This window comes from Lipophrys pholis (genome assembly GCF_963383615.2).
Source record: "Lipophrys pholis genome assembly, chromosome: 16".
NCBI lineage: Eukaryota > Metazoa > Chordata > Actinopteri > Blenniiformes > Blenniidae > Lipophrys > Lipophrys pholis.
This window is the reverse complement of record NC_137634.1, coordinates 14061847-14080249: the sequence shown is the minus strand read 5'-3', so window position 1 is coordinate 14080249 and position 18403 is coordinate 14061847. Positions and strand designations below refer to the sequence as shown.

At 42.7% G+C, this 18403-nt stretch overlaps 3 protein-coding genes across 7 annotated transcripts; 1 reads left to right on the top strand and 2 right to left on the bottom strand.

Moving 5' to 3' along the window:
- Nucleotides 1–425: 425 nt before the first annotated feature.
- layna (layilin a) lies at nt 426–4344 on the top strand (the record flags this gene model as incomplete). Its single annotated transcript, XM_080483381.1, has 9 exons — nt 426–488; nt 1053–1146; nt 1289–1309; nt 1435–1732; nt 1864–2021; nt 2109–2153; nt 2234–2290; nt 2393–2489; nt 3645–4344. The coding sequence occupies 9 exons, from the start codon at nt 426–428 to the stop codon at nt 4342–4344; spliced, it is 1533 nt and encodes a 510-aa protein (XP_080339507.1).
- A 1881-nt stretch (nt 4345–6225) lies between these two features.
- On the bottom strand, nt 6226–13809 carry alg9 (ALG9 alpha-1,2-mannosyltransferase). Of its 4 annotated transcripts, none has more exons than XM_080482928.1 (15): nt 13593–13809; nt 11048–11183; nt 10768–10902; nt 10320–10390; nt 10100–10188; nt 9240–9375; nt 9067–9154; nt 8802–8907; nt 8403–8525; nt 8084–8238; nt 7858–7987; nt 7617–7764; nt 7380–7509; nt 7154–7284; nt 6226–6912 (listed from the first exon to the last, which is right to left on the bottom strand). In XM_080482928.1, exons 1-15 carry the CDS (start codon nt 13730–13732, stop codon nt 6789–6791), a joined length of 1842 nt encoding a protein of 613 aa, XP_080339054.1. In that variant the 5' UTR covers nt 13733–13809; the 3' UTR covers nt 6226–6788. The 4 variants fall into 4 exon arrangements, with proteins under 4 accessions (XP_080339054.1, XP_080339055.1, XP_080339056.1 ...); XM_080482929.1 differs by having other exon boundaries at nt 13618–13809; XM_080482927.1 differs by having other exon boundaries at nt 6231–6912; nt 7858–8238; nt 13593–13806.
- Nucleotides 13810–14553: 744 nt separating this feature from the next.
- fdxacb1 (ferredoxin-fold anticodon binding domain containing 1) lies at nt 14554–18269 on the bottom strand. 2 transcript variants are annotated; one of them, XM_080482932.1, is made up of 5 exons: nt 17976–18269; nt 17715–17871; nt 16408–16611; nt 16112–16254; nt 14554–16016 (listed from the first exon to the last, which is right to left on the bottom strand). In XM_080482932.1, the coding sequence occupies exons 1-5, from the start codon at nt 18151–18153 to the stop codon at nt 15982–15984; spliced, it is 717 nt and encodes a 238-aa protein (XP_080339058.1). In that variant the 5' UTR covers nt 18154–18269; the 3' UTR covers nt 14554–15981. The 2 variants fall into 2 exon arrangements, with proteins under 2 accessions (XP_080339058.1, XP_080339057.1); XM_080482931.1 differs by having other exon boundaries at nt 14559–16016; nt 16096–16254.
- Nucleotides 18270–18403: the final 134 nt, after the last annotated feature.

Here is an 18403-nt window from a genome sequence, read left to right as displayed (position 1 = left end):
AGCATTGCATTAAAAATAAAAACAAACATGGATTTTCTTGCTTTTTTGAGTTTAGATGTAATTATGCTTCTCAGCTAAAGTCCCAGACCATCAAACTGACATTATTTCTTCTTTACTTTATCATTCTAATGGACTCCCACTCTATGGCTGATGAGTAATGAGTACAAGACAAGAACAGCTTTGTTTAGTTTTTTAACGTTAAAGATCTATAGATGATTGAAGGCTCTAAAACAGAGGCTTGTCACAATGCAAGAGTTCGTTCGTTGACTTTTATCTTTACCTTCCTGGCTACAAGACAGTTCGAAAATATCATGAGACATAATATTATAAACGTCACCATGTTTGTTGGGCTGCCACAACAATTTTTCAAACTTGACACAAAGTTCCCACAGATTTCATTAACGACAGAAAGAATGATGTGCATCATGTCCCTCCGACTGAAAGTGTCGGCTGTGTTCAGCCGTCTGACTTTTTTCTACCAAAACTGGGTGAGTATGAATGTTGCAAGCCGGGGCTGGGATCCATTTGTTTTTTTCCAAGATATCCCTTATCGAGTTAGAGGAGATCATTTTCATGTAACACTTTAGTAATGATAATACCCAAAGCTCAAGTCATAAAGGAAGGAGTGAAATCTGCCTCTTGTCAGCGTTTACGATAAGAAGCACTTGCATGATTAGATGTCTTGCGATCGATGCAGCCTCTTCTTCCAATCATTAAGGCTGCTCTTAACAGATTGCAGCCCCCTCCCAAACACGCACACAGCGTTTTCTCCTCCTCTCGCTGCACCTCTCTCTGCCTCACATACTCGCTTTTTTAGCACAGTGCAGAAGACCTGCCTCTCTACCACCTCCTTAGTTTTCTCTTTGAATTTCAACTCTTTATAGAGAGTTTTCCTACAACAAAAGCTACAGTTTTCACTTTTTTTTTTTTTTTTTTTTTTTGAAGTTCAGGCAGATTTGATGGGTTTCACCTGAACTTGTCTGGGGAGCAGACTGACTAATGGACTGTGAAATGAAAAAGACTAAACTAGGATACAAGCTTTGGTGGTGAAGAGACATCAACTGACAAAGATGGAGCTGCCGTCTATCATCTTCCATCTCCTGTTTTTATGTTTTGAGCCTTCTACATCGACCAGCCTGATTACAGGTAAGTGAGACACAAAATGCAAAAAACAAACAAAACAAAAAAAAAAAACATAACAAAGATGTGAACTTTTGATTGAACTGCGGATCCATCTTTGGTTTCCTTATGGCCTCACTTGTTGACCCTGGACCTTTGGCTTTTGAAGCAGACATATTTGAAGCCAGGGGTAAGGAACACAATTTTCTTTTATTCCCACAGAATCAGAATCTACTTACTTTGCACATACAATTTCAAATCTACGACACTTTCATATTAAATTTGACTATATGTTGACTATATGTGTGTCTCCAGGTCAGCGTGTGTGCAAGGCGGGAAAAGGAAAGCCATGCTACAAGCTGGCCTATTTCTCGGAGCTCCGCAGGAGGCTGAACTTCATGGAGGCCGAGCTGGCCTGCAGACGGGACGGAGGGCAGCTGCTGAGCGTGGAGTCTGCAGCCGAGCAGAAGATCGTAGAGCAGCTCATCACAGAGCTACGCCCAACTGATGGAGACTTCTGGATTGGCCTCCGGCGTGGCAACGGAGAGGACGACAACAGCTCGGACTGCTCCTCACAGTATTATTGGCTGGATGGTAGCAAGTCCACATTCAGGTGGGAGCTGAGTGACAAAGCTTTCACTGTGTTAAAAGTGCCTTTTTGTGCCTCGTAAAGTGAATTGCTCTGTGCGGATGGTGCTATATATTAAATCTGCCTTGCCTCGCCTCTGTGGATGTTTCTTTCAGGAACTGGCACTGGGATGAGCCATCATGCGGCTACGAGGTGTGCGTGGTCATGTACCACCAACCGTCGGCTCCCCCGGGTCTGGGGGGGCTCTACATGTTCCAGTGGAACGACGACAACTGCGAAACCAAGAACAACTTCATCTGCAAATACACCGCAGGTGCCGCTGCAAGTTCAGCGTTTTTATTTTTTTCTCTCACTTTGAATTGACTCCGATACCACCGACTGTGATTCTTTGTCTCCCCAGACAAGCCACAGGACCCGTCTCCCTCTCCCAACTCCACGCTAACAGGTGAAATAACTGTCCAAATAATGTCTTCTTTACTGTACTTTTCAGCACATAGTAAAACAGTCTGATGCCTTTTATTACAGATATTCTTCCATCGCCTGTTTGGCCGTGGAAGCCAAGTGACCATGCCAGAAGAACAGGTGGCGCAAATATATGTTTTATCTCTCTGAACACGCACACGATAAGCCTGCACGGCGCTGACTAAATCTGTCAAATGTCTGTTGTTTGTGTCTGTCTTTTAGTTGTGAATTTGGTTTACGTCATCATTCCCACCATCCCCCTCATACTGCTGCTGCTGACGGTGACGGGGGTCTGCTGCTTCAAGCTGCTTGGCAAACGGTGAAGATCCCAAACAAAGCAAAGATTAGAGTCTAAAAAACAGTGAAACTGGCAATAAAAGCAAAAATATTGAGTATCAATCATGTTCACGTCACGTTTATCGGGCAGAGAGAGCATGAGGGATTCTATCATTCCATTATACATCAAATGAATTGGTAAAGTCATTTAGATGGTTGAAACTTGTCACTGTATTTATTCTTGTGACGTTACATGGCTTTTAGTGATGAGTAAATTAAATCACAAAGCCTACCCATCAATACGTTCTAACTTCACTTCTCTCTCTGAGGCGCTTGGCCCGTTTATTTTCCTGCCAAAGACAAAAAAATTGCTTCAGAAATAGCTTCTCAACGGGTAGTTTCATTATCTAAAAAGCCTCATCGCTTCTCCGAGACAGTGGGGAACAGCACTTTTTTATTAGCACTACTTAAGTACCAGTAAATAGCGCATTTGCTTGGGACTGTTTCAACAGAGATTCTCCGCACTCTGGCTCACATTTATGGCTACGGGGGACTATTGTGTGGTATGATTTACAGAGCACTGTAATTAAGGAGGACATTACTCAGTACATCAGTGTGGCTCGTTAAAGTGTTTCAAATTACTTTTACCGAACAGGATATATTTTTCGCAAAGGAATGAAATTCAACAGGATTTTTCTTGCTAATGTATTTCTAGGAACAGCTTATAAAGACAATAGCTTTTTCCTGACGTAAAAACTCTTTGAGTTACAGCTTCATCCATCTTCTATAAGGCCTCATTCATGTCAGGAGCTCAGGTTGCTGAGTAATAACTTACTCAAAAACTCTGTAGTCTAGTTCAGTTTTCGTTTTCCATTAATGTCCCAAGAGTCTTTTTCAGTTCAGTTCAGTACAGTTAACTTTATTTATCACACAAGAGGTAATTCATTCAAACATAATCAGTCAACAACATAAATAAATGATCAATCAATCTGTCAAGAAAATGTGTTTAAGCATGGGACAGAAGGAGATGTCCACACATTGCAAGTAGCCCACGTATACGAGTCGAAGCAAGATAAAACCGGATAAGATAAGAGATAAAGCATAAACAGTAAAAACAAGACAATTTTAATAATAAATATAGACAAGAAATAAATAATGTCCTCTAGACCTTGATTGTATTTCTTTGTGTGTGAAACAGTAGGAAAAAGCAGCAGAAGTCAGAAGTGTGCCAGACAGACCCAGGACACTGTCCCAGTCCGGCTCAAACCGACGTCTACAACGTAATTCGCTTGCAGAAAGACGATGACCTGGTTTCAGCTCGGCCAAACACCAAAAACACCTCCTTCCTGTGCTCCTCTCCTGACACACCGACCGGTGACTACGACAACCTCGGGGGTCGCGACACAGAGAGCGGCTTTGTGACACTGGCCAGCACGGAGAGCTGCTTCCTCAACTTTGACCTCAACGACCTGAGCCTCGGGCGCCGTGGCACCCGTGACTTCTACGACACCAGCTTGGGGCGACCGGCGAAGAGGGAGCTGCACGACAGCAGCCTGGGTCGCACTGGGCAGAGGGAGTTTTACGAGAGGAGTCTTGGCCGGCGCACCACCAAGAGTGAGCATTACGGCCCCAGTGTATACGTTGACCACGGACTGTATGACTCCAGCATCAGAGCAGGAAGTGACCTTTATGATCCCAAACTCGGGCCTTCAGTTAAGGGCGACCTCTATCAGACGTACGTCACCAGCAGCAAGGACGCCTACCAAACCAGTTTGGGAACTTACGCAAACCGAAAATCCTACCAGGCGACCTTGGATTACTACAGAAACGGACTGACTCTGGATGGGGGCAGCAGATACTTCAACGAGCAAGAGTGGATAAACAAAGCAAACTACTGATCGCAAGAACAGATTCTTCATTGAGTGTAGAGCAGCATGTGTGTGACGGTGAATGAGATTGAGAGTATTTGCTAAAAACACTACATGCACGTGGGTGCTGTGTCTGTTCGGGGTTGAACATTAGACCTGAAAACATCTTGAAGTTATATTTTATATTTGGCGACAAATGAAAGTACCTCGCTAGTTGGATGGGATCATGCGTCAATTGTGTTTCAGAACCAATGGAGAACCCTTCTCGAAAGAAAAAAAAAAAACAACCTTCTATTGATCGATGCTGGTAATCTGGGTTTAATTTCCTTGAAATTATTTGACACGTCTTTGAAATCTTTGCCTTCACCCGATAATTGCAAGGGTCAATGAATATCAGTTGGTCTTGTGTGCAGGATTCGAAAATTACATTTTAATAATAATGTGACAAAGATCGCGCTCCAGAAATTATGTCTTGTTTCCGCTGAATAATTGAGACCTACTGCTTTCTTTGTAGGTGTTTTCTACTTAAAGTCGTCATAAGATTATAGGAATGACTCCCTCCTCACCAAAGAAGCATCAAAAGATGTGCAAATAAAAAACAAAAAAAATACACAAGAGGAAATGAGAAAAAGCTCGTAATCTAGAGGAAAAAACACTTTGAAGCAGTCTTGGCATAGATTTCTAAATGGCAGCTCCACATGTCAGACAGTTTACAGTTGTATAAAACTCTTTTTATTGCTCCCGTGGGTGATGCATAAAATCTGTTAGAATTATGTCATGTCAGTGAAGCTATAAACTAACGAGTCCACTTGGGATTTTCAGCATGCAGCTCTTCTAAATGTGAATGAATTGAGGCTGTGTTACTTGATTTTAGTACTACAAACCCAATATCTCTGCCAGATGTTGGTTTGCACTGCGGGTAATGCAGTTTTGTTTAGTTTTTTTTTACAAAAAAACTTAAATACAAAAAGAGAACATCGTTTTTCAGATGCATCGATTCTCATTACTTTAAAACCTGTCCATAATCTGTCCGATCTCTATTCATTTAGAAATCTTTGAGGGGGTTTACTGCTGGGACTGTGTGGCTACTCAACATAACTAGACCCTCAATCAATTGCAAAACCGCAATCGTTTTGGACGATTTCCCATGAACAAGTTACTGCATGGGAAGCCTTCTGAGGCAGCCATGAAAACATAAGTACCCCGTAAGGGAACCTCAAAATAAAAATAAATCACATGGACCAATTTTAATTTTTTTTTCCTCCACACGTCTTCATTGAGCAGCTTTGATATTGAAATTGTGTGGGTGCGTGTGTGTGTGTGTGTGTGTGTGTGTGTGCGTGTGTGTGCATAAAAGCCTGTTTGCATGGTCTTGTCATGCTGCCCTTGCTTGATTGGGTGACCTTTAAGGTCACGGACCCTCGTGTTTGCTGCGCTTGGAAATTCTGTTTCAATCACACGTACGCGCCCTTCATAGAGAGACAGGTCATATCCAAGCGATTCAAACACAATGAACCAATACTGCTTGAAGGAATGCTTATTGGTTAGATTTGTATTCTGTATACGTGTTTGAATGTTGCCTTAAAATTGTAAGACGTCAAAATCTTGATACACTCGTTTCATTATTTATTCATGGCACTGTATCTTCTATGGAGGGAATCAAATATGTCAATGTGATATCAGCTTCAGTGCCTGCAGCCCGATGATAGAAACTGGCATGATATTGAAAAATGATGGAATATTTCATCATTATTATTCTTATCTATTCTGAATGTATAATGCCTTGAAATATCTCCTGAGAGAGTGATTTGTATGTTTATTACATAAGAAAATCTTCAAATAAAAGACTAGAACTTAACCTGTGTATGTGTGATGGTCTGATTATACAAACATAAAAAAAACAGGAGGGTCGCCATCACAGTTGATCATGTTTTTATTAACATTCCAAGTTAAATTACTTGTACCCTCGCTTTCATTCAACTCCGCCACTCAATCTGACCAGAGCAGACACTATGACACTGTCCATGTACAGACAGGAAAACACTGAAAGATTCACCATTGAGGATTTATTTTGAACAGGCCACAAATTCAATTGCCTTATAGTAAGAAAAACACTTGCGCATCCACTGTAAGCATTCAGCTGCACTCAGACACAAATTACACAGAATGTCCAGCTGATGCCTGCCAAAGATCTCTGCATACACATTTCCTCTTCACTCTCACGTTCACGCAAGGACACACAGACACACACAGACACACACACGCGCACACACGCACACACACACACACACACAGACACACACATAGACACACACTTGAGCCCAAAAACAGATGTAATGTCTTTAAAGGTTCTGAAATCTCCAAATAGTTCATGAGACAAACACAAACACTTCAAATCACATGCACACTGACAAATGTTACCAGCTGCTGAGCGCTTAGGATTTTGTTCTTGGGGTCGGTTTGAGGGTCAAAGGTCACCCGTGGGCCCGTTTACGCGGCTGCTTTTGCCGCCGTGGTTTCAAGATGACGTACCGCTTGTAGGTGGTGTGATGGTCTGATAAAAACGGGATGTAGAACGCTCTGAGGAGAGGGGACGACCTGGGAGACAAAATGTTTCATTAAATAAAAGCATACCTGTCACTTAAATCTTTTTTTTTTTTAAAGATGGAACTTAGCTGGAGCTCTTGATTTTTTATATTTGTTTTGTTTAATTAGATTCACACTCAAAATCTTTCAAAAGTTTAAAATGAGGATGTTTTTCCTCGTAGCTCTAGTCTCAACCTTCTATTTCCTTTAAGCTATACTAATCGCTGTGTAAACTGTGTGTTTGCAGAAATACCGTGATGCTTGCAAGAAAGGCTTGAAAGCTATGACGGTCCATTCCTCTTTGTTGGCTGAATAACGAGGCTCAAGCGTCGTCTCTTCATCGGTGTCGAGATCCACTAGGTAATGGCACTGCTTTAAATCCGCCTGCACGGAGCCAAAAAAACCCAAAACAAAGCCCACAGTGTCACCTTAATGCTAATAATTACAGAGCCAACATGTCCAAGATGAATGAGCCTCACATATCTGGAAGGCTCCTCCAGGTTCTGGTCGTTCATATTGGCAGGGATCATCTGTGTGGCCTGAGGACCGGAGGCGTACGGCTGAGGCAGCTGCCCCTTAAAGTCCGACTGGATGAACTGCAGTTGCCAGCTGGAAATATATATTAATAAAAATAAAAATAAATACATATTCATATTTTTTTAAGTGATTTCTGGTCCACTTGCGTCTCAGATGTGATTGCGGCCTCAGATACTGACCTATGAGGGAGGAGGAAGCTGCTGGGAAAGCGGTACCACTCTTTACCAACACACACGCCGACAGGTCTGCCTTCTGGGACCGAGTGCAGCGTTGGATCCTTGGCGATGCGGTGAAACTCAGGGTACAGGTCCAGAGGGGCATGGTAGCCTGCAGATAAACAAAGAACAAAAATAAAAAATCACTCCATCTTAAACTTCTCTTACTTTACCAAGGAGGAATATCGTTTGTGTGAAGACAAACCTCTGAAGAGAGCGACAGAGCGAGAGAGTGACAACACTGTGAAGACCACGACTGCACTGAGAGCTAACCAGTTGGATGACACTGTGTAGTGCTCCAGTCGGTACCGCTGGAACAGGAAGTGGTAACATTTCTGCGGAACAGAAGAACAAATTAATCCTACATGTACATTAATGGTGAATATGGGCCTAAAATGTACGACAAAATAAGAATGTGCAGGAAGCCACACCTGTAAAGAGGACAGCGCTACTGCCCCACTGAGGCAGATGAGAGGGTAAATCGGAAAGAGAAAACGTTCCTCTTTATGAGGTCGAGTGAAGAAAACCAGCATCCATAGGTACATGGGGGACAGAGTCAGCCAGTAGGGACGGCCCAGGTTCTGCACTGCAGAAACAAACAAATCCAATCGCAAGAGTAGCTGTTTCAATACATACACAAAGAGTATATACAAATACACAAAAACAATTAAAAAAGTAGAGTACATGGGTGAATATATCCTGACATTTTTAACTAGTGGCGCCGATATAGGATGAAGACATAATCCTCACCGTTGAACCTGTGCAGAAGAGTTTCCATGAGAGCAGTGAGCGGCAGGGAACACAGAGCCAGAGCGAACACCAGGTTGAAATTCAGGATCCCGTTGACAAAGTAAAAATGCCACGGCTCTGTACCTGAAGACGAAACGTCAGAGAGCATGCAAAGATAATACAGCTCAGGTAAACACAGTAACTACAAAAAGCAAGAAGTACATACAGGAACAATTACTGATTGTAACAGATTTAGAAAAAAAGAAAAGAAAAGTCTTTGTATTGCACTGTTAAAATAAAATTATGCCCCAAAAAAAGCCCAAAATGCTACAGAACAACTCAGTGTAAAGTGGCTTGTCTGGTTGAAAACTGCTTTCATGACGGTATAATGTGTCAAAAACATTGAACATGTGTACGTACCATACAAATCGGGACCATGCGGTGTGAATACATTATACAGAAGAATATTAAGAGGAGCTATGACCATTTTGCCATAAAAGAAAGAGTCGACTGCCACCAGCGGCACCTGGGAAGAAACAAAGGAAGAAATGAATGGACGCATTAAGTTAAAGTAGCACAATTGAACAAGTTCTTATTTTTTCTCCCCCCCCTAAAAAAAAAGATCCACACAGAAACTACAGGAGTTCTTGCTTCCTTCACAGGCTCTTGTAAGGAAAAGTCTCACCAGCAGAAGGAGCAGGGCGACAGCAGACCAGAGGAGGAAACTTTTCCATTGCTTCTTCAGCACCAGCAGGTCAAAAGCAATCGGTATACTAAAGGAGCAAAATATACCAACACATGGATTTTGACGAGACAGTTTTTGGGAGTCAAGCTCAAAGCTTCCGTGTCCGGTCGTACCCAATCAAAGCAGAGAATGGCCATCCCACAATGGCACCCGCTGCGACGCCGAAGACGGCCAACGGCGTCGAGTCCTGAAACCAACCCGTCATCGCAACCAGGGTCGTGTACATGCAGAAAGATGAAGGCAGGAATGCTGCGCAGAGAGAGACAAAACAAAGAAGGATGAGTAGAAAAAAAAAAAAAACTGTCAAGGACTCGCATCAGTCTTTTCCATTACCTCCTCAAAGCCTGATGCATAACGGCTTCATGGGAACTTGCATATGGACTATATGAACAATGACAATTAGGGTCAGAAACTACAACATTTCAGATGGGATTTAGTGGGTGCCTTCCGCTCGCTGCTGACGAGTATCCCTCCTTTTTTGAATTTTATTTTTTTTTGAGGAAACGGTTAGCTGAATCGTTAACAAGTCATTGCACACTTTTCCCGCATTTTCCAAACATTTCGATGTGCTTTCTGTGTACGTGCGCTCAACATTGTGGGACTAGATTTGCACCAGAAATCCAGGGGAAGGGGAAAAAAAAAACAAAAAAACGGGTGCCTAAGTTAGTAATCTTTACAGAATAACTTCAAAATGTAGACTTGTCGTTGGGAAAAAGATACACTAATCATTTAAACGTTGAATGCGAATGGGAAGGCAATTCAAAACTGTTCCATTTATATAATTTATTCCTCTATGTAAAATCTACAGTCTTTTATAATAGTACAATTGTTTATGGCACTTCTCTTTAGGTGACAAAGTACTAATGTCTAACTAATGTCTATATAAAGTAAATTATTACACAGTCCATATCCAAAACAATGAAATAATGAAAGACCAAATAATTGACAGTTAAGGTAAATAAATAAAACCAACCTGCGGATGAGCAGAACATGCCTGTGCTCAGGACAAGGAACGCCAACATCAGGCGGCCCACGTGTAAGCCAAACTTCTTACAAACAGCTCTGCACGTCACACAAACCAAGCGAATTGTGACTCTCAATGTGGCGCACACACACAACAACGCATTACGCTCAAGATTTCAAAGTCAAAGCAGAACCAAGCCCCGTTGCATTGAAGAGGAGGATGAACTCACTTGTAGAAATAGACCTCACAGAGACAGCAGGAGAACGCCAAGACACATCTTACAAAGTAGAACACCAACACCTGCAACACAGTCGTAACACATGTTCAAGCACAATGCAATAATGTGTGTGTGTGTGTGTGTGTGTGTGTGTGTGTGTGTGTGTGTGTGTGTGTGTGTGTGTGTGTGTGTGTGTGTGTGTGTGTGTGTGTGTGTGTGTGTGTGTGTGTGTGTGTGTGTGTGTGCGTGCGCGCGCGCGTGTTCTTGCAGGAAATATTACAGAGGAACATTTAGTGACTCGGTTTGTCAGCTGAATAATTGCATACATTTTATTTACGAAAATGCGCCAATGAACCGCTGTCATCCTCCAGGTAAACACACAGAGAAGGTATTAATCATACTGTTGTTCGCCACACAAATTACAACAACTCAAGTTAAGAACAAAGCTTGGAAAGGTTACCTTGTTTGTCTGTAGAACATGGGCATGCAAACAAGCAGGAAGCGCATGGAGCCATAAGTAAGCGTAGGACCTGATGGCATACAGCGGCGAGTATTCCCACGTTTGCATTCCTGTACCATAAAGCAGGTAGTGCATCTGTGAAAACGCAACACGTGAGGATTGTTAATGGAAGACAAGGAGTATCTTGCAGGAATAATAAAGACACACAACGAAAGCCCTCCGGGGGACTGTAAATAAATGCTGCATTAAAGAGACTGCTGATGGGGAGAGAAACACTCACGGGCTCCCAGTAGTTGAACGTCTCATCGCAGTCCGAGATGTTGCTCAGCAAAGCCGCACAGAAACGTGCGGAGAGCAAGCATTTGAATGCAGTCGAGCCTTCCGGAGCCCATACTTGCCCTCCGCGACTTATTGCCCTGTTAGAAAATAAAGCATGGCTGCTAGAAATTCTAACACAGCTCAAAAACGTGCTCATGCACAACAGCTTGGACAAGTGAAAAAGGTATTCATCAACAATAGAAGTAGTACACCTGTTAAGAGGATGTCGTATTCCCACTGTAATTGGGACTGTTATATACACAGTAATTAAAAAGCTCTCCCAGTAATCTTTTCAGGGTGATCCCATTAATATGCAACTAATTACAAAGGGAATCGGACGATGGCGGAACATGAAGTAAATGTCAGCTCCTCGCAGAGAGGCTCTGACCGCTAATTACTGCGAGCACTGAAAGACTGACCGCCACAGAACACAATTCAGCTCTGCCTGAGGGCTATTAAAGGCCTTTTTAAACTAATTACGCATTGTACACTATGCTACACTTTCCATTCAGTTTGTGTCTCATCTTATCCCGAAATGTCCACATTTCATTTTATTTGCATCATAAGAGCAACTGTTGGACTTTTTAACAAACGGTGTACTTCACATTATAAACACATTTAATACTCTCAATATTATTATATCATGACTTGAATTTTTTTTTGTACGAGGCACTTTCGCTGTGTAATATTGTGTCAAAGCAAAGTCATTGGTAAGGTGTGACAATACATTAACAGATTTTGTCACGGTATAAATATAAGGACTTGTTAATACAATCACTTGGTTTTGCTCATACTGCCAAGCCCTTTCTGTAGGAGGAATATTTTGCATAATGATTATTCATGCTGCTAGATTATAAAGTCAAATCAATTTCTAATCAAATTCAAAACTATTCTGTCAAATTTTGTACAAAAGCTTTAGTATTTAGTTTGTCTTGAACTTGTGACATTATCCAGATGTACTTATCTTCTAATTTGTTCTACATACATACGTATTGTTCATTCTTAATATTCTGCAAATATTTGTGTTGAAAATAATTGTGTGAAACAATATGAAACAGCAACATTTGCCGACCCTTTATTATAGTAAAATTCCCCTGAATTCAAGTGTGACGACAGTTTGTTTTCACACTACGTAGTCAGCTCAGACACAGCATACCATATCATTTCATTATCAGCTCATGTGCAGCCTTTTGTACAATCATTCTTTATCTGATTCCTTTGTCCATCTTCTACAAGGCTGTATTCAGCCCAGTTTTCAATCCCAGCTGACTGTGGGCAAAGGGCGCTCGCTCATCCCAGCACAAACACAGAGACACACAGTCTCCCGCAAACACAAAAAAACCGTGGGGGAAAGCATGCACGGGGAGAACATGCAAAACTTTAAACAACAATACTTCCCCAGGCAAGAGACTCATGCAAAGTAGTTGTTTGTGGTTAAACGCTGGACTTAGTTTTTTTTCCACATGATAATATATCATAGCCAATAAAAACGCACAACTCTTATCATACTCGTCAGCAACTTTTAAAGTAGAAAAATCTTTTGAGTCTTTATATCTAGGTTTTGCACTAAAGCCTATTTTATAATTCTTAATTAATCTCCTTTGCATCACAGCAGAGAGGTTATGGGTTCAAGCAGTAAAGTTTGCATGTCTGGTATCCTCCCAGTGTCCAAAAACATGTGTTTGACCTAACAATAGCCCACAGATGTGAGCTTGAGTGTGTCTGACACTGTAATTCACAACAAAATGTGTCTCTATGTTGGTCAAAGAAATCCAGAGAGCTTTTCAATCATATAAATGATAACATTTGCAGTTTCTACTGATATCATTTTGCATTATCAGAGGAAGAGATCCTCATTTCCTCCCATTAAAGAGAGACATCCTCCAGATGTGGCAAGCTGTCTACATGCTCCTTGCTCTTTAAATTTGTCCACAATGATAACAGTGATCCTTGTTTATTTCTGGCAGCATTTCCTTTGTTCACAAACATCATCAGAGTAGTCAGATTAGACGCCTGATCTGCTGCTCGGTCTCCAACCTCGGGTTACGTTTCATCATGACACGTCATCTCACACACTGTCAATATTTATCACGTACAGATCCAATAATGGATCAATAACGACAGCTATTAATACGAGTTAGGCCTCCGCGTCCCGTGTCCAGCACGGTGTTCCATGTCGAGATGTTGATCGTAGATGTGACAGAAGCACAGCTGAGCTGAATGAATGAAGCGGAGCCCCCCGGAACTCATCTATCAGCTGAGACATAAACACAACAGGCTGTGGAGGCTGAAACACCCCCGACCCGCGCGGGTGTTTTAGATCACAGTGAACACACGGATCCGAGTGTGGTTATATGGACGTTAGCATAAGTTAATGTGTCGCAGCGTCTAAAACTTGCTGAAGTAGCCAGCTAGCTAGCTCCCCGGTTCGGGCTGTCAGTCGCACCGGAGCATGGAACCCTCCGCACCGGAGGGGCTTAACGTCCGTCCTTCCGGCTCATACTCACTCTTGGCGAGTCTCTGTCGTCTTACTGTCATCGCTGACTTTCTCCTCTTTCGGGGGCCGAGCTTCGGCGGTAACGTTCACGTTGTTCGCATCTTGTCTGCTGCCTCGTCTGGTGCGCTGCCGGAGCGCTTTCGCCGCCATGTTTACCAAAGCTGCGCCCGAGAGGCGCTTCGTTCATTTTCGCCACTGTTCGGTGTTACGGATCTCCTTGCTGCGCTGTTAACTGATGACCTGCTCCTGAGCGGCGCTTCGTTCATTGTCGCCACTGTTTGGTGTTTCGGATCTACTCGCTTCGCTGTTAACTGATGACCTGCTTTCGATGGCGCAGGTGGTTACAGACAGAAAAACGTGTGAAAGAGGTGCAGTAATTCACGTAGATACCACTTTCTCTGCATATAGAAAAGCATAGAGCAAAATACTTTATTTTAGTGGTTTTCAAAGTGTGGGTCAGTCCTACTCTGGGAGTCGCCAGAGATCTTTTAAGGGTCCGCAATTTCTGTAAAATATCAATGGGATGTAATTTCCATTGATCTATGGAAATTCCAGCACTATTTCTATCCTCTTATCTCTTGATATGAAAGCCTGGCAAAAACAAATACATTGTCACATTAAAACACATTTCAACAGTGAGCTTATTGTATTTGTAATTGAAATGAAAATCCTACCTGAGTGAAATTAAATGCATAACACCAGACAGGTTATACTGTATTCTCAAATATGTATCCAACACCTCCAAACAATATCTGATGTGTAAAAAAACGTAGAAAGTCCAGCATTCAACAAAAACTATACAGCATTAGACAAAGCATGTGCAGTGTGAAGTTATGGGGACATATTGTTGAAGCTCCTCTCACATTTTGAATATCAACTGTCTATTTTCAATTTACAGAAACTATCTTTTACCAGCATTATTTTCTAGCTACATGTGACTTTTAACATGCATTGAATAGTGGACCACAAATGGCTGTTAAATAAGTTTATTATTTTAATACATACACAACACAGCATTTGAATTACATTTAGAAAGACGGTTTTAGCGAGCAATGCCTTAGTTACTGTAAACACTGTTTCACCACAGCTTGTTCGAATAAATGCTTACATTAGCAGTGACAGACTTGTAATAACAATGTCCGAACAATTATAGGCCGATTTCCTGTTCATAAGCAGGTTTCTCATGTTTATTTTAAGTGGCAGCTACCTGATGGACACCTGCAATCGAGTTGAAAGTAGACACTCCAGGTGTTGGTGAAACTGGAGGGCTCTTGTGTGTGACAGAGCATGTGTGTGCGTGTGATACGCGAGTCTGTAACAGTAGCTGGTCTGACTCAGATCAGGATGTGAGAATGTGTCCATAAGTTTAACTTGCTCCACGGTCCCACGACTGGCCTCTCGGACTGCGCTGTAAAACTTGTTTTCCTCCCACGTCGACCCTGTCCAGAAGCTGACATCGAAACTGAAGTGCTCGGGAAACAGGGAAAATGGCCGATAGGGAGTTCCTGGCGAGGGCCGGAGTGAAAACTGTTTCAGAAAACGGGGGTCATGTGACCACAGAAGCCGCCAGTCGGGGAGTGAGAACAGGAGCACAGCGAGGAGGTCCAAATTTAACGACACAGTGATGCTAATATGGCTGTTGTGGCCACTGGCGTTTCTTGCAAACACCTTACCGACTGATCCCACGGGCTGTGCTCTCAGGCACAGACCTCCTTCTTCTGGTAGCAGGGAGACTCCGTACGGAGCAAGCATGGCTTCCAGTTCGTCTCCAAGCAATTTAAATGGCTCACTATCTGAGGGGAAAACACCTTTGAGGAGAAGCTCATGAAAAACAGGCAAAGCCCAGAGTCCAATGGGTACATTTCTGAATACAACGCCACTAATACCAAACAAGAAGTTGGTCACGCCATTGCAGTCTCCACAGCTCTCCTCCTCTTGAATTCCTTCATGTTCCACGCTTTTATTATTCCCTTCAGTCTTGCAGTGGGACTCAACCTTTTTAATTATCTCCTCTTTTTTATTTAAAAGCTCTTCCATCTGAGGAAGCAGTGATGGGCGCAGCAAATAAAGACAATTTTCCCCTTCTGGATCGACATCAAGAGAGCGTGCAGACCTTAAGCATTGTGAGGCTTTGCTCCTCACCCTGTCTTCTTTATCTGTGATCACACCTGCTGCTGACTGAGCCACTTTTGCCTGGTGTTTCTCTCTGTCTGTACAGCTTTGCACATCAGAGGAGAGGTCCTTCTGAAGCAGATGGATCCAGTAGCAGTGTGTAGCGTCAATACCACAGCAGCATGTCTGCAGCTGCTTGGCGGTGAGGAGAAAGGGAATAGTCTCGGTCGTCATGGAGACTGACCACTTCTCAATTAGTCCTTGGAGAAGAAAATCTTGCACCAACTTCACAGGATGAACCGAATCGGAGCAGAGAAATCTCCTATTGAAATGCAAGAGACATTGACAGTACTTTTATGGATCATTATGCAGAGAGCATGAGAATTTCTGTGTTACTGTACCTAAATGTATAATCACTGAGCTCTGCTGGTATGTTGTACTGGACTCGCTCCTCTTCAACAGCCTCCTCAACTTCAAGTGTCTGAGGAGGGGTGTATGGATGGCTGCGCGTAAACGCATGCAGCAAAGCTTTCTCCACATGAAAGCCCTTATCCTGGCTCCTGCACACCAACCACAAATGTATTAGACACCTTCAACATGGAAACATGTCTCTCACACACACACACACACCCCCCCCCCCCCCCCCACACACACACACACACACACACACACACGATTCCTCTCAAACACTAACACTCACCTTTCACCCTTACCTGTATCCAGTGCACTTGTACTGCTGGTGCTTCTCGCTTTCAAAGGGACGGACGTCACTGAGGATCAGATGGGCTTCGGCAGCCATCGCAACCACCTGCCAGCTGTTGTGCCACTCGCGCTTTGGCTGGTCCACTGGTGTCCCACCTTGTCCATTGCACAAGGACACATGAACTTCCCCATCTTGAGCCAGCACATGAACACAACTGCAAGTAAAGAGAAGGGAAACACACATTAAGTATCGTGCAACATGAAAATCCCTGCCGACACATCCTCAGGCAGCTTCAAAGTGAGCAAGTGGGCAAATTCAGTGTGTTTCATGCAACATCAGCAGAGAGAAAATAATTTGGACTTAAATCCATATGTAGCTGGCTAATCTTGCTAAAATAGGCAATGCATTGTGTCTGTAGGACTGTGGTACTTTAAAGAGAAAGTTGGGTGATGTATGCTCTTCAGCCAACCAAACTGGTGTCAATAAGTTTCTGTGTCACTTCGAGTGTAGTAGAGCGCAACTTTGAAATAAGCTAAAAAGCATTACAGTACATTTACAGGCGTCACTGTAACTGTTAAAGTTGATATCGGATCATGGTCTGGTCTCGTTCTGCAATCGGTTTACACTTCTAAAATTTGTCTCCATTCAAAATGCTAATATAGAAACTCAAATGGAAGAATTAGCATTTTCAGACTCATTTAGGTTTAGAAATACTAAGTTTATCCATGAGCAGTGCATCCACTGTGAACAGACTGGCTGCTTGTAATCTGATTGACCACCCTTGTGTGACCCTCAGTTGGTAATAAGAGCGATTTCAATCTCTGAATAAAGTTGTCATTTTTTTATTGAGTTAAAAAATGGAAACAAAACTCAAATCTGACAGGTATGGATGACACTGATTATGGAAAAACCATCGAATAATTGTTAGACTACATGCTAAATGACAAGTTTTTATAGTTTTGTACCATTTCAATTTCTGTTAAACGACTTTATTTTGACAATTAAAAAAACCAGAATGCTGAAATAAACAATGTTCAAGTGCAAACTAATCAATATTGACAATGAAAATCTGAAACACGATGGATGTTAGAGAGAACAACAGAAGAAGATGTGAATTGAATTGAAAAGTTTATTTCTGACACGTGGGCACAAATGAAGTTATTCAAAACAAAAATAAATAAAAACACACAAAACAAATAAACAGAGCAGAGCAAAGCAAAGTAAAAAAAAAAAGTAAATAAATAAATAAATAATGCCCCAGCGAATCCGAAAAGGATGACAGGTGAATGGTATGGATGTGGTGTGATTCCTTCATACCTGAGGAAGAAGTTCCTGAGAAGCTCCCTGTTCTTCCTCACCCCGCTCTTCCTCCCGCAGTGGGGAAAGTTGAACACCACCCGGTCAAACACACGGCCCCGCAGGGACGCACACTCCCCCAACTTTGTGCAGTCCACCCCAAAGAGAACAGTCCCACCTGGACAACACATTTTAAGATGAGGAAAAAAAAAAAGAAAAGAAAAGTGCAGTACAACAAAGTGTGAACCTCTTAACATTCTCGGTCGCGGCAGCAGCGGGTACCTGAGTCCTTGATGATCTGGATGTTGGTGGCGGCCCTGTCGTGCCGCAGTGCCTCCTCCTGATGCTGCAGGCAAGTGGCCGTAACGCTGCTCTCACTCCCCGAGTAGCTCTGACTGACACAGGCAGAAAATGAGAAGTTCCCTTCTCCCACCAGCAAGATGGACCGTGAAGGAGACATATCCGGCAAAAAAAAGTGGAAATGCACACACACACAAAAACTAAAAGAAATCCCTGAAAAGTTGATTGAAGCTCGTCTCTGGCTGCTGTGTCCCAGTGCGACGGGAGGAGGAGACGCGTGTGTAGGAGTGACAGCGACCGCATTCGATCTTCTTCACGGTCAAATTGAATAAAACACGACGTGTTTTTCCATGAAAACCATGTCGTTCCGGATCTAACACGGTCTCGGCTGTGCAATAAACGCGTTTTGT

What these genes read in the sequence shown, in the direction of transcription:
- alg9 (XM_080482927.1), bottom strand. Translation starts at nt 13,732, where the DNA reads ATGGCGGCGAAAGCGCTCCGGCAGCGCACCAGACGAGGCAGCAGACAA. An exon ending in CCATTCTCTGCTTTGATTGG is followed by an intron (nt 9,155 to 9,239) that starts GTACGACCGGAC and finishes TTGCTCCTTTAG; the next exon opens with TATACCGATTGCTTTTGACC. An exon ending in CCTTTCTTGCAAGCATCACG is followed by an intron (nt 6,913 to 7,153) that starts GTATTTCTGCAA and finishes TTTGTCTCCCAG; the next exon opens with GTCGTCCCCTCTCCTCAGAG.
- fdxacb1 (XM_080482931.1), bottom strand. Translation starts at nt 18,153, where the DNA reads ATGTCTCCTTCACGGTCCATCTTGCTGGTGGGAGAAGGGAACTTCTCA. An exon ending in CCAGATCATCAAGGACTCAG is followed by an intron (nt 17,872 to 17,975) that starts GTACCCGCTGCT and finishes TGTGTTGTCCAG; the next exon opens with GTGGGACTGTTCTCTTTGGG. An exon ending in CTCAGGAACTTCTTCCTCAG is followed by an intron (nt 16,612 to 17,714) that starts GTATGAAGGAAT and finishes CTTTACTTGCAG; the next exon opens with TTGTGTTCATGTGCTGGCTC.